Source organism: Cryptomeria japonica, chromosome 11, assembly GCF_030272615.1.
Source record: "Cryptomeria japonica chromosome 11, Sugi_1.0, whole genome shotgun sequence".
Lineage (NCBI taxonomy): Eukaryota > Viridiplantae > Streptophyta > Pinopsida > Cupressales > Cupressaceae > Cryptomeria > Cryptomeria japonica.
Window position 1 is genome coordinate 304,858,783 of NC_081415.1, and position 14,215 is coordinate 304,872,997.

The following is a 14,215-nucleotide window of genomic DNA, read 5'->3' on the forward strand; positions in this document are numbered from 1 at the left end:
ATGAAGAAAATTGGTCCTTTGTAGAACCCATGTGATATGAGGCACCCGAGTCAAGTATCCATTGCTATGAAGAACCTGTTTTAGCCACAAATGCTTGCCCTTTTCCCTTAGACTATGAGGAAGAGGAAGGAGATGAATCCTTCTTTGTGTAGGCGGATGGCAAGTTGATGTTGTTTTTCTTGAGAAGATTGGTTAACTCATCAACTTGTTTTGCATGGCATCGATGCTCATCATGACCATACTTTTTGCAATATGCACAAGTTGGTTTATCCTTCTTAGGTGGTGTCCCCTTCTTGGAAGAGGATTGAAAATTGCCTTGTGATGGAGAGGATGATTGTCCCTTTTCTTGGTGTGGTTGAGACTTAGATTGCTTCTTCTTCTTGTTGGAATCTTTGCCTTGACTTCCTTGATTTCCTTGATTTGCTACCAAAGCCTTAGACTTTGAAGACTTGAGAAACCCCATGTTCAACAACTTAGTTTGTTCCAATATCAACATTTCTGTGAAGGCATCAAATGAAGGCATAACATAAGAACTCCACGCTATCAAACGATGAGTTTGGAAGCTAGACACAAATGTTGCATATTCTGGTGCAAGCTTATCCAACAAGTTGAATATCAATTGAGCATCCTTTTTGTCAATTCCACAATCCTTTAGCTTTGCTCTTAGCTCATTTGCTTTGGTGACATAATCTTGGATTGTATCAAAATTCTTGGGATCTAAGTTGGTGAGCTCATTGTCAATCTGATAGCCTCTAATTTCATCAACTTGTCCATACAATTTTTGAAACATATCCCAAGCCTCTTTGATTGTTTTACACTTCTCAATGTGGAAAATGAGGTCATCTGATACATACTTGCATAAGGTTCCAAGAGCCATGCAATTCTTTGTGAGCCATTCTAATTGAGCATTTGGATCAGCCTTAGGATCAGGTGGTGCTGTTATTGTTCCATCTATGTAGTGTGTGAGACCCTTTTCCATTAGTTTACTCCATACTTTAATTTTCCATGATGCATAATTATGTGGAGTTAAAGGTGGAAATTTGTTAGGACTTATTGCAACAAGAATGGAAAGAGCACAAAGAGAGGCACAATCACACAAGACACCCCCCCAAATTCACTCAATCAAAGAACCCCCCCCAAATGTGATGATTTTGGCACTTTATAAGTAGTGCGTATACAATGGGCCACTTGCAAAAAATGGCAAAGTAGACTTCTGATTTAAAATTTTACAACTGCCTCAATAAGGCCAAAAGAGACTCAAACTGATAATGCAAGAGATCTAACTAAGATCCAAGCAATTTACATGTACCTAATAGGCCAAAGAAGACCAATATCTGAAAGTAAAATTTTCACTCAAAATCTCTAAAATCTGATCATATATTCTGAAAGTAGACGAAAAAATAAGCACTTTAAAAAAAAACGGCACCTAAAAAGGAGGTCGTATGAGCTCAAACGAGGCCTTTGAAGTTGCAAAATTGAGGATTCGACAGGTACAACTAAGAGAATCTGAAAATTCTGAAAAACCTGTGCACCAAAATTAGAAAATAACCACACCACTACGAAGATCATGAAATTTTAGCCCATTTCAAAAAAAATTGCACCAAAAAAGGAGCAAAAATGAGCAAGATATGGCTTTCAAAGTTGGACTGCAAAACTAAAATCCTCAATGGAGAGGGGTCAAATTTTTTTCAAAAAGTGCTGATGTGGCTTTGACATCAGCAAGTCACTATGTTAAATTTGATGGTCGTATGACTATCACAAAAACTTCGCCTCCCCGCTGACTAGGCGTCCGTACTGTATGGACGGCTGACTGTGCAGGTGACTGTGCAGACCGTACGGATGATGTGGAACTGTACGGACGACTGCGTGGCTCTGTGACTGGGTAGACCGTACGGTTGAGGTGGTGCTAAAACGTGGTGTACGGACGTCTTTTTATGAGCCACGTGGCAGGTCTGTTTGCTGACTGGACTTCTGCGTGGCGTTGCCAGAAGACTGGGCGGAACCGGGAGTCTTTGGCCGGCAGTGCAGGTTACCGGAGTGTCGCCAGGGCGGTGGAGATTTTTGGAGGCGTCGAGTGGTGGCGGCTGGGTGCTGCCGGAGGCGGTGGGCGGGGGAAGCTTCGGGGACCTGCGAGTGCCGTCGGTGGGAGATCTCGACGTGGGCGGCTCTGCGGGTACGGGCGGCTTGCGACGACAACGTTTAGCGGCGGTCTGCAGGTACAATCAGTGGTACCTGTGCACAAAAGGATACAGGTACGGGGGGGTCTGCGGACCCCAAAACAAATCTTTTTTTTCTTTTTTTTTAATAATTTTTTTGAAATTTTTCCGAAATTCCCTTCTTTTTTTTTCGAAAAAATAAATTTTTTCTGTAAAAAAATTTCGAAATCCGTACGAAAATAGGCAAAATGGGGAAAAAAATTTCTCACCAAAATAGGTCGACTTTATAGTTGAAATTTATGGAAATGGCCTCCTGGATTCAACGGTGATGTCCAGATCGCTGTATGATGTCCCCAAAAAATGAAGATCCCCGAATCCGAAAGCAGAAGCCTTCCACGATGTCTCCAAAAACTTATCAACAAAGCCCCAATGGCTCTGATACCATGTAGGATTTTGCCAAGATCAAGGGCACAATGAAGAGCATAAAAGAGACAATAAAATGACAAGAACAAACTGTATTCTCATCAATATACAAATGATCAACTGGATTAACCAATACAATGAATAGAGGCCTACTTATATAGGCAAGGCCATATGGATGTATGAGCACACAAATATGACATGTGGCTCAATGAGAAACAAGGGTAGGTAAGAAATACTAAGGGTAGGTAGGAGAAATAATATAATATTCCACAAGAGGTGGATGACCCACCGAATGTGGAGTGTAATAGCAAAATAAGACCACAAAAGGTGGAATTTCTCCTACAAGCTCTATCCCTAAGTGCACACTTCCCTAAGTGTCTCAAATCCAAACTACGAAGAGATGCATTATCCTAAGTTAACTTAAGTAAGTGTAATAATATCCATAATGAATATTTATTTACACCAACACCCCCCCTTAAGTGCAACTTAGGGGAATGAAGACTCAAGTCAACAATGCAAGATGGGTCCCGACTACTAGGCCATGATAGGCACCCATGTACAATATGCAAATGCAAGCAAAACTATGCAATGCAATCTCTCACAAACGGAGAAAGGGAGAAAACCCAGTGGGAAAAAAACTCCCCCCCAAAAGAGAGATGAATGTACAAAAGAAAAGAGGAAGGACAAAACCTCAAAGAGGAAAAAGTCCCCCCCATAAGAGAGGAAGGAGAAGTCAGCTGACCCCCCCTAATGACACATCCCGCACCCCCAAGAGAGCTCGCAACTGCTAGAACTTACTCTCGATGAAAGGTTTGGTGAATATTTCAGCAACCTGCTCTACTGTAGGACAATACTGCAAATCAATGACCTGCTCTTGGATGAGCTCTCGGATATAGTGCATATGAATCTCGATGTGTTTGGTCCGCTGGTGCTGGACCAGGTTCTTCGAGATGGCAATAGCACTTTGATTGTCGCAATATAGGACTGTCGGCCATGGAGTAGTGAATCCAAACTCTGTGAGGATCTGCTGGAGCCAAATGGTCTCGGTCGCTGCATTAACAACGCCTCGATACTCAGCCTCAGTCAAAGAGAGAGCAATAGCATGTTGCTTCTTGCTCTGCCAACAAATGGGGCTAGAACCAAGGTGAAAACTGTAACCAGAAGTAGACTTACGATCAACTAGATCGCCAGCCCAATCGGAGTCTGTGTAACCAACCAAGTGAAGTCCTGTGCCTGCTGCATAGTGAATCCCGTAGTGATGTGTACCCTGGATGTAATGAAGGATTCGTTTGGCAGCTTTCCAATGAAGCTCATGTGGATCCTGCATGAAGCGAGAAACCATGCCAACTGCAAATGAAATATCAGGACATGTATGAGTCAAGTAGATGAGACTACCCACAAGCTGACGATACAAAGTGGCATCAACTAGTGGAGAAGAACACTGAGCCTCAAGCTTGACTCTTGAAAGAAAGGGAGTCGTGGCAGGCTTACAATCAGCCATATGAAAGCATGCAAGTAGATCAAGAGCATACTTGGGTTGCGATAGAGTAATCCCGGAAGGTGACTGTGAAATCTCTATCCCGAGAAAGTAGTGCAAAAGACCAAAGTCAGTCATAGAAAATCTGTCATGCAAAGCAGATTTGACCCTGCTAATAATGGATGAAGTACTCCCTGTAATGATCAAGTCATCAACATAGAGCACAAGTATCAAGTGAGAGTCATCCTATCGCAAAATGTAGACATTTGGATCAGAATGACAACTGGTGAAACCTGCGGAGAGAAGAAAGGAATCCATCTTGGCATACCAAGCCCTGGGGGCCTTCTTAAACCCATAGAGAGATTTCCTTAGTCTACAAACCAAGGAAGTATCCTGGATGAAACCCTGTGGCTGCTCCATATAAATCTCCTCATCAAGGTCACCATGAAAAAAGGCACTCTTCACATCCATCTGATGTACAGTCCAACCATGAGCTGCAGCAATAGCAAGTGTCAAACGAATGGAGTTCATCTTAGCTACGGTTGCAAAGGTCTCAGTATAGTCAACACCTGCAACCTGCGAGAAACCTTTTGCAACAAGCCGAGCCTTATACTTATCCACACTAGCATCCGCTGCAAACTTGGTTCGATAGATCCACTTACATCGAACCATCTTTCTCCCCTTAGGGAGATGGACTAGATCCCATGTGTTGTTCCTCATCAAGGAACTATACTCTTCCTCCATAGCTTGGTCCCACTCAGGAACCCCTGATGCTTCCCTAAATGTCTGTGGATTGGAAGCGGTAGCAATGAATGCATGTGGAAGATCCTGATGTTGTGATCGAGTTCTCCGTGTATCCGAAGGATCCCCAACAAGAGGACCCATGGACTCAAGTGTCTCTCGAGCCCAACAAGGTCTAGGCGGAGGTGGAGAACGAGGCTCCTCAACTACAAGTGGACCTTGCGGAGGTGTAACCCTGCGAGTCAGAGTTGAGGGAGTCTCATCATCTGAATCACTAACATCACTATCCACAATGGAGGAATGTGGAAGAGGTAGAGAGGCTAAGCTAGGAGAGCTTTCTTCAAAGTGTACACTCCTCTCAATGAATACCTCATGTGTCTCTGGATCCATCAATCTGTATGCCTTAACACCCTCAGGATATCCAACAAATATGCAAGGCCGAGTCCATGGTTCCAATGCCTTGCGTTTCTGTGGAGGTATGTGAGCCCATGCTGGACACCCAAAGACTCTCAAATGTCTCACAATCGGTTTCCTACCAACCCAAGCTTCAAAAGGAGTAATACCTTGCAAATTTTTGTGAGGAACTTGATTCTAGATGTGTGTGGCACAACTGATAGCCTCTGCCCAAAAAGCGAGACCAAGAGAACGTGCATGTATCATACAACTAGCCATTTCTTTGAGAGTTCTATTCTTGCGTTCTGCAACCCCATTCTGCTGTGGAGTATAAGCGATAGAATGCTGAAGATCAATCCCCTCAAATGTACAAAAATCCTCAAGTCTCTTGTTCACATATCCCCTGCCATTATCTGTGCGAAGAATCTTGACCACTTTCCCTGATTGCTTCTCCACACGAGTCTTGAAGTCCTTAAATCTGTCAAATACTTCACTCTTATGAATGAGAAAGTAGACCCAAGTGAAGAGGGAGTAATCATTAATGAAGGTAAGAACATAGCGGGCCTTACTAAATGAAGGTGCTGGAAATGGACCTGCTACATCATTGTGAACAAGTTGAAGAACTTCCAAAGCTCTCCAAGTTTTCCCTTTATCAAACTTCTCTTCGGGATGCTTGCCCATGGAACAACCTGAACATACACCCTTTGAAAAACTGATTCGAGGTAGACCTATGACCATGTCTTTAGTGCTTAGCTGCTGAAGATAGTGGTAGTTGAGGTGACCAAACCGCTCATGCCATAGCTTACTTTCTGAATTTGAATGAGTAAGCAAGGCCCTAGAAGGTGAACTTGGCACAAAGTGGGAGAATGAATAAAGCCTTGAGTTGTCATTGACTTGTCCTACAACTACCAAGGCATCATCATCAAGTTCCTTTACCACAACTGAATCTGGTGTAAACTCAACCTTTTTCCTATTCCCATAGTGAGTGATTTGGTAGATGGAGAGAAGATTGGTAGACAAGTTAGGAACATAGAGAACATTCTCAAATGTTCCATCATCCATGTCAACTAAACCTTTCCCTTCAACCTCTACTTTTGTGTCATCACCTATGTAAATGTGAGGTACCTTAGATGGCTCCAATGAAGAAAATTGGTCCTTTGTAGAACCCATGTGATATGAGGCACCCGAGTCAAGTATCCATTGCTATGAAGAACCTGTTTTAGCCACAAATGCTTGCCCTTTTCCCTTAGACTGTGAGGAAGAGGAAGGAGATGAATCCTTCTTTGTGTAGGCGGATGGCAAGTTGATGTTGTTTTTCTTGAGAAGATTGGTTAACTCATCAACTTGTTTTGCATGGCATCGATGCTCATCATGACCATACTTTTTGCAATATGCACAAGTTGGTTTATCCTTCTTAGGTGGTGTCCCCTTCTTGGAAGAGGATTGAAAATTGCCTTGTGATGGAGAGGATGATTGTCCCTTTTCTTGGTGTGGTTGAGACTTAGATTGCTTCTTCTTCTTGTTGGAATCTTTGCCTTGACTTCCTTGATTTCCTTGATTTGCTACCAAAGCCTTAGACTTTGAAGACTTGAGAAACCCCATGTTCAACAACTTAGTTTGTTCCAATATCAACATTTCTGTGAAGGCATCAAATGAAGGCATAACATAAGAACTCCACGCTATCAAACGATGAGTTTGGAAGCTAGACACAAATGCTGCATATTCTAGTGCAAGCTTATCCAACAAGTTGAATATCAATTGAGCATCTTTTTTGTCAATTCCACAATCCTTTAGCTTTGCTCTTAGCTCATTTGCTTTGGTGACATAATCTTGGATTGTATCAAAATTCTTGGGATCTAAGTTGGTGAGCTCATTGTCAATCTGATAGCCTCTAATTTCATCAACTTGTCCATACAATTTTTGAAACATATCCCAAGCCTCTTTGATTGTTTTACACTTCTCAATGTGGAAAATGAGGTTATCTGATACATACTTGCGTAAGGTTCCAAGAGCCATGCAATTCTTTGTGAGCCATTCTAATTGAGCATTTGGATCAGCCTTAGGATCAAGTGGTGTTGTTATTGTTCCATCTATGTAGTGTGTGAGACCCTTTTCCATTAGTTTACTCCATACTTTAATTTTCCATGATGAATAATTATGTGGAGTTAAAGGTGGAAATTTGTTAGGACTCATTGCAACAAGAATGGAAAGAGCACAAAGAGAGGCACAATCACACAAGACACCCCCCCAAATTCACTCAATCAAAGAACCCCCCCCCCCCAAATGTGATGATTTTGGCACTTTATAAGTAGTGCGTATACAATGGGCCACTTGCAAAAAATGGCAAAGTGGACTTCTGATTTAAAATTTTACAACTGCCTCAATAAGGCCAAAAGAGACTCAAACTGATAATGCAAGAGATCTAACTAAGATCCAAGCAATTTACAAGTACCTAATAGGCCAAAGAAGACCAATATCTGAAAGTAAAATTTTCACTCAAAATCTCTGAAATCTAATCATAGATTCTGAAAGTAGACAAAAAAATAAGCACTTTCAAAAAAAACAGCACCTGAAAAGGAGGTCGTATGAGCTCAAACGAGGCCTTTAAAGTTGCAAAATTGAGGATTGGACAGGTACAACTAAGAGAATCTGAAAATTCCAAAAACCCTGTGCTCCAAAATTAGAAAATAACCACACCACTACGAAGATCATGAAATTTTAGCCCATTTCAAAAAAAATTGCACCAAAAAAGGAGCAAAAATGAGCAAGATATGGCCTTTCAAAGTTGAACTGCAAAACTAAAAAGCTCAATGGAGAGGGGTCAAATTTTTTTCCAAAAGTGCTGATGTGGCTTTGACATCAGCAAGTCACTATGTTAAATTTGATGGTCATATGACTGTCACAAAAACTTTGCCTCCCCGCTGATTGGGCGTCTGTACTGTATGGACGGTTGACTGTGCAGACCGTACGGATGATGTGGCACTATACGGACGACTGCGTGGCTCTGTGACTGGGTAGACCGTACGGTTGAGGTGGTGCTAAAACATGGTGTACAGACGTCTTTTTATGAGCCACGTGGCAGGTCTGTTTGCTGACTGGACTCCTGCGTGGCATTGCCGGAAGACTGGGCGACACCGGTAGTCTTTGGCCAGCAGTGTAGGTTACCAGAGTGTCGCCAAGGCGGTGGAGATTTTTGGAGGCATCAAGTGGTGGCGGTTGGGAGCTGCCGGAGGCGGTGGGCAGGGGAAGCGTCGGGGACCTGCGGGTGCCGTCGGCAGGAGATCTCGACGTGGGCGGCTGTGCGGGTACGGGCGGCTTGCGGCGACAACGTTCGGCGGCGATCTGCAGGTACGGTCAGTGGTACCTGCGCGCAAAAGGATATAGGTACGGGGGGTCTGCGGACCCCAAAACAAATCTTTTTTTTTTTTTTTTTATTAATAATTTTTTTGAAATTTTTCCGAAATTCCCTTTTTTTTTTTTCGAAAAAATAAATTTTTTCTGTAAAAAAATTTTGAAATCCGTACGAAAATAGGCAAAATGGGGAAAAAAAATTTCTCACCAAAATAGGTCGACTTTAGAGTTGAAATTTATGGAAATGGCCTCCTGGATTCAACGGTGATGTCTAGATCGCTGTATGATGTCCCCAAAAAATGAAGATCCCCGAATCCGAAAGTAGAAGCCTTCCACGATGTCTCCAAAAACTGATCAACAAAGCCCCAATGGCTCTGATACCATGTAGGATTTTGCCAAGATCAAGGGCACAATGAAGAGCATTAAAGAGACAATAGAATGACAAGAACAAACTGTATTCTCATCAATATACAAATGATCAACTGGATTAACCAATACAATGAATAGAGGCCTGCTTATATAGGCAAGGCCATATGGATGTATGAGCACACAAATATGACATGTGGCTCAATGAGAAACAAGGGTAGGTAAGAAATACTAAGGGTAGGTAGGAGAAATAATATAATATTCCACAAGAGGTGGATGACCCACCGTATGTGGAGTGCAACAGCAAAATAAGACCACAAAAGGTGGAATTTCTCCTACAAGATCTATCCCTAAGTGCACACTTCCCTAAGTGTCTCAAATCCAAACTACGAAGAGATGCATTATCCTAAGTTAACTTAAGTAAGTGTAATAATATCCATAATGAATATTTATTTACACCAACACCCCCCCTTAAGTGCAACTTAGCGGAATGAAGACTCAAGTCAACAATGCAAGATGGGTCCCGGCTACTAGGCCATGATAGGTACCCATGTACAATATGCAAATGCAAGCAAAACTATGCAATGCAATCTCTCACAAACGGAGAAAGGGAGAAAACCCAGTGGGAAAAACACTCCCCCCCAAAAGAGAGATGAATGTACAAAAGAAAAGAGGAAGGACAAAACCTCAAAGAGGAAAAAGTCCCCCCCATAAGAGAGGAAGGAGAAGTCAGCTGACCCCCCCTAATGACACATCCCGCACCCCCAAGAGAGCTCGCAACTGCTGGAACTTACTCTCGATGAAAGGTTTGGTGAATATGTCAGCAACCTGCTCTACTGTAGGACAATACTGCAAATCAATGACCTGCTCCTGGATGAGCTCTCGGATATAGTGCATATGAATCTCGATGTGTTTGGTCCGCTGGTGCTGGACCAGGTTCTTCGAGATGGCAATAGCACTTTGATTGTCGCAATATAGGACTGTCGGCCATGGAGTAGTGAATCCAAACTCTGTGAGGATCTGCTGGAGCCAAATGGTCTCGGTCGCTGCGTTAACAACGCCGCGATACTCAGCCTCAGTCAAAGAGAGAGCAATAGCATGTTGCTTCTTTCTCTACCAACAAATGGGGCTAGAACCAAGGTGAAAACTGTAACCAGAAGTAGACTTACGATCAACTAGATCGCCAGCCCAATCGGAGTCTGTGTAACCAACCAAGTGAAGTCCTGTGCCTGCTGCATAGTGAATCCCGTAGTGATGTGTACCCTGGATGTAATGAAGGATTCGTTTGGCGGCTTTCCAATGAAGCTCATGTGGATCCTGCATGAAGCGAGAAACCATGCCAACTGCAAATGAAATATCAGGACGTGTATGAGTCAAGTAGATGAGACTACCCACAAGCTGACGATACAAAGTGGCATCAACTAGTGGAGAAGAACACTGAGCCTCAAGCTTGACTCCTGAAAGAAAGGGAGTCGTGGTAGGCTTGAAATCAGCCATATGAAAGCATGCAAGTAGATCAAGAGCATACTTGGGTTGCGATAGAGTAATCCCGGAAGGTGACTGTGAAATCTCTATCCCGAGAAAGTAGTGCAAAAGTCCCAAGTCAGTCATAGAAAATCTGTCATGCAAAGCAGATTTGACCCTGCTAATAATGGATGAAGTACTCCCTGTAATGATCAAGTCATCAACATAGAGCACAAGTATCAAGTGAGAGTCATCCTGTCGCAAAATGTAGACATTTGGATCGGAATGACACCTGGTGAAACCTGCGGAGAGAAGAAAGGAATCCATCTTGGCATACCAAGCCCTGGGGGCCTGCTTAAGGCCATAGAGAGATTTCCTTAGTCTACAAACCAAGGAAGTATCTTGGATGAAACCTTGTGGCTGCTCCATATAAATCTCCTCATCAAGGTCACCATGAAGAAAGGCACTCCTCACATCCATCTTATGTACAACCCAACCATGAGCTGCAGCAATAGCAAGTGTCAAACGAATGGAGTTCATCTTGGCTACGGTTGCAAAGGTCTCAGTATAGTCAACACCTGCAACCTTCGAGAAACCTTTTGCAACAAGCCGAGCCTTATACTTATCCACACTAGCATCTGCTGCAAACTTGGTTCGATAGATCCACTTACATCGAACCATCTTTCTCCCCTTAGGGAGATGGACTAGATCCCATGTGTTGTTCCTCTTCATGGAACTATACTCTTCCTCCATAGCTTGGTCCCACTCAGGAACCCCTGATGCTTCCCTAAATGTCTGTGGATTGGAAGTGGTAGCAATGAATGCATGTGGAAGATCCTAATGTTGTGATCGAGTTCTCCGTGTATCCGAAGGATCCCCAACAAGAGGACCCGTGGACTCAAGTGTTTGTCGAGCCCAACAAGGTCTAGGCAGAGGTGGAGAACGAGGCTCCTCAACTACAAGTGGACCTTGCGGAGGTGTGACCCTGCGAGTCAGAGTTGAGGGAGTCTCATCATCTGAATCACTAACATCACTATCCACAATGGAGGAATGTGGAAGAGGTAGAGAGGCTAAGCTAGGAGAGCTTTCTTCAAAGTGTACACTCCTCTCAATGAATACCTCATGTGTCTCTGGATCCATCAATCTGTATGCCTTAACACCCTCAGGATATCCAACAAATATGCAAGGCCGACTCTATGGTTCCAATGCCTTGCATTTCTGTGGAGATATGCGAGCCCATGCTGGACACCCAAAGACTCTGAAATGTCTCACAATCGGTTTCCTACCAACCCAAGCTTCAAAAGGAGTAATACCTTGCAAAGCTTTGTGAGGAACTTGATTCTAGATGTGTGTGGCACAACTGATAGCCTCTGCCCAAAAAGCGAGACCAAGAGAACGTGCATGTATCATACAACTAGCCATTTCTTTGAGAGTTCTATTCTTGCGTTCTGCAACCCCATTCTGCTGTGGATTATAAGCGACAGAATGTTGAAGATCAATCCCCTCAAATGTACAAAAATCCTCAAGTCTCTTGTTCACATATTCCTTGCCGTTATTTGTGCGAAGAAACTTGACCACTTTCCCTGATTGCTTCTCCACATGAGTCTTGAAGTCCTGAAATCTGTCAAATACTTCACTCTTATGAATGAGAAAGTAGACCCAAGTGAAGCGGGAGTAATCATCAATGAAGGTAAGAACATAGCGGGCCTTACTAAATGAAGGTGCTGGAAATGGACCTGCTACATCACTGTGAACAAGTTGAGGAACTTCCAAAGCTTTCCAAGTTTTCCCTTTATCAAACTTCTCTTCGGGATGCTTGCCCATGGAACAACCTGAACATACACCCTTTGAAAAACTGATTCGAGGTAGACCTATGACCATGTCTTTAGTGCTTAGCTGCTGAAGATAGCGGTAGTTGAGGTGACCAAACCGCTCATGCCATAGCTTACTTTCTGAATTTGAATGAGTAAGCAAGGCCCTAGAAGGTGAACTTGGCACAAAGTGGGAGAATGAATAAAGCCTTGAGTTGTCATTGACTTGTCCCACTACTACCAAGGCATCATCATCAAGTTCCTTTACCACAACTGAATTTGGTGTAAACTCAACCTTTTTCCCATTCCCATAGTGAGTGATTTGGTAGATGGAGAGAAGATTGGTAGACAAGTTAGGAACATAGAGAACATTCTCAAATGTTCCATCATCCATGTCAACTGAACCTTTCCCTTCAACCTCTACTTTTGTGTCATCACCTATGTAAATGTGAGGTACCTTAGATGGCTCCAATGAAGAAAATTGGTCCTTTGTAGAACCCATGTGATATGAGGCACCCGAGTCAAGTATCCATTGCTATGAAGAACCTGTTTTAGCCACAAATGCTTGCCCTTTTCCCTTAGACTATGAGGAAGAGGAAGGAGATGAATCCTTCTTTGTGTAGGCGGATGGCAAGTTGATGTTGTTTTTCTTGAGAAGATTGGTTAACTCATCAACTTGTTTTGCATGGCATCGATGCTCATCATGACCATACTTTTTGCAATATGCACAAGTTGGTTTATCCTTCTTAGGTGGTGTCCCCTTCTTGGAAGAGGATTGAAAATTGCCTTGTGATGGAGAGGATGATTGTCCCTTTTCTTGGTGTGGTTGAGACTTAGATTGCTTCTTCTTCTTGTTGGAATCTTTGCCTTGACTTCCTTGATTTCCTTGATTTGCTACCAAAGCCTTAGACGAGGAGGTCGTATGAGCTCAAACGAGGCCTTTGAAGTTGCAAAATTGAGGATTGGACAGGTACAGCTAAGAGAATCTGAAAATTCTGAAAAACCTGTGCACCAAAATCAGAAAATAACCACACCACTATGAAGATCATGAAATTTTAGCCCATTTCAAAAAAAATTGCACCAAAAAAGGAGCAAAAATGAGCAAGATATGGCCTTTCAAAGTTGGATTGCAAAACTAAAAAGCTCAATGGAGAGGAGTCAAAATTTTTTCAAAAAGTGTTGATGTGGCTCTGACGTCAGCAAGTCACTGTGTTAAATTTGATGGTCGTATGACTATCACAAAAACTTCGCCTCCCCGCTGACTGGGTGTCCATACTGTATGGACGGCTGACTGTGTAGGTGACTGTGCAGACCGTACGGATGACGTGGCACTGTACAGACGACTGCGTGGCTCTGTGACTGGGTAGACCGTACGGTTGAGGTGGTGCAATAAACATGGTGTACGGACGTCTTTTTATGAGCCACGTGGTAGGTCTGTTTGTTGACTGGACTCCTACGTGGCGTTGCCGGAAGACTGGGCGGCATCGGGAGTCTTTGGCCGGCAGTGTAGGTTACCAGAGTGTCGCCAGGGCGGTGGAGATTTTTGGAGGCGTCGAGTGGTGGCGGCTGGGAGCTGCTGGAGGCGGTGGGCGGGGGAAGCGTCGGGGACCTACGGGTGCCGTTGGCGGGAGATCTTGATGTGGGCGGCTGTGCGGGTACGGGCGGCTTGCGGCGACAACGTTCGGCGGCGGTCTGCAGGTACGGTCAGTGGTACCTACGCACAAAAGGATACAGGTACAGGGGGGTCTGTGGACCCCAAAACAATTTTTTTTTTTTTTTTTTTAATAATTTTTTTGAAATTTTTTCCAAATTCCCTTTTTTTTTTTCGAAAAAATAAATTTTTTCTGTAAAAAAATTTCGAAATCCGTACGAAAATAGGCAAATTGGGGAAAAAAAATTTCTCACCAAAATAGGTCGACTTTATAGTCGAAATTTATGGAAATGGCCTCCTGGATTCAACAGTGATGTCCAAATCGCTGTATGATGTCCCCAAAAAATGAAGATCCCCAAATCCGAAAGTAGAAGCCTTCCAC

At 43.3% G+C, this 14,215-nt stretch overlaps 1 protein-coding gene across 1 annotated transcript in view; it reads left to right on the forward strand.

Moving 5' to 3' along the window:
* The first annotated feature begins 1,934 nt into the window (after positions 1-1,934).
* The window catches only part of LOC131860190 (uncharacterized), a 197,734-nt gene continuing 185,453 nt past the window's right edge, over positions 1,935-14,215 (forward strand). Inside the window, exons 1-3 of the mRNA XM_059214569.1 lie at positions 1,935-2,252; positions 8,359-8,538; positions 13,693-13,916. Of these exons, the coding sequence (XP_059070552.1) occupies positions 1,935-2,252; positions 8,359-8,538; positions 13,693-13,916 (722 nt within the window). The remainder of the gene's footprint in view (positions 2,253-8,358; positions 8,539-13,692; positions 13,917-14,215) is intronic.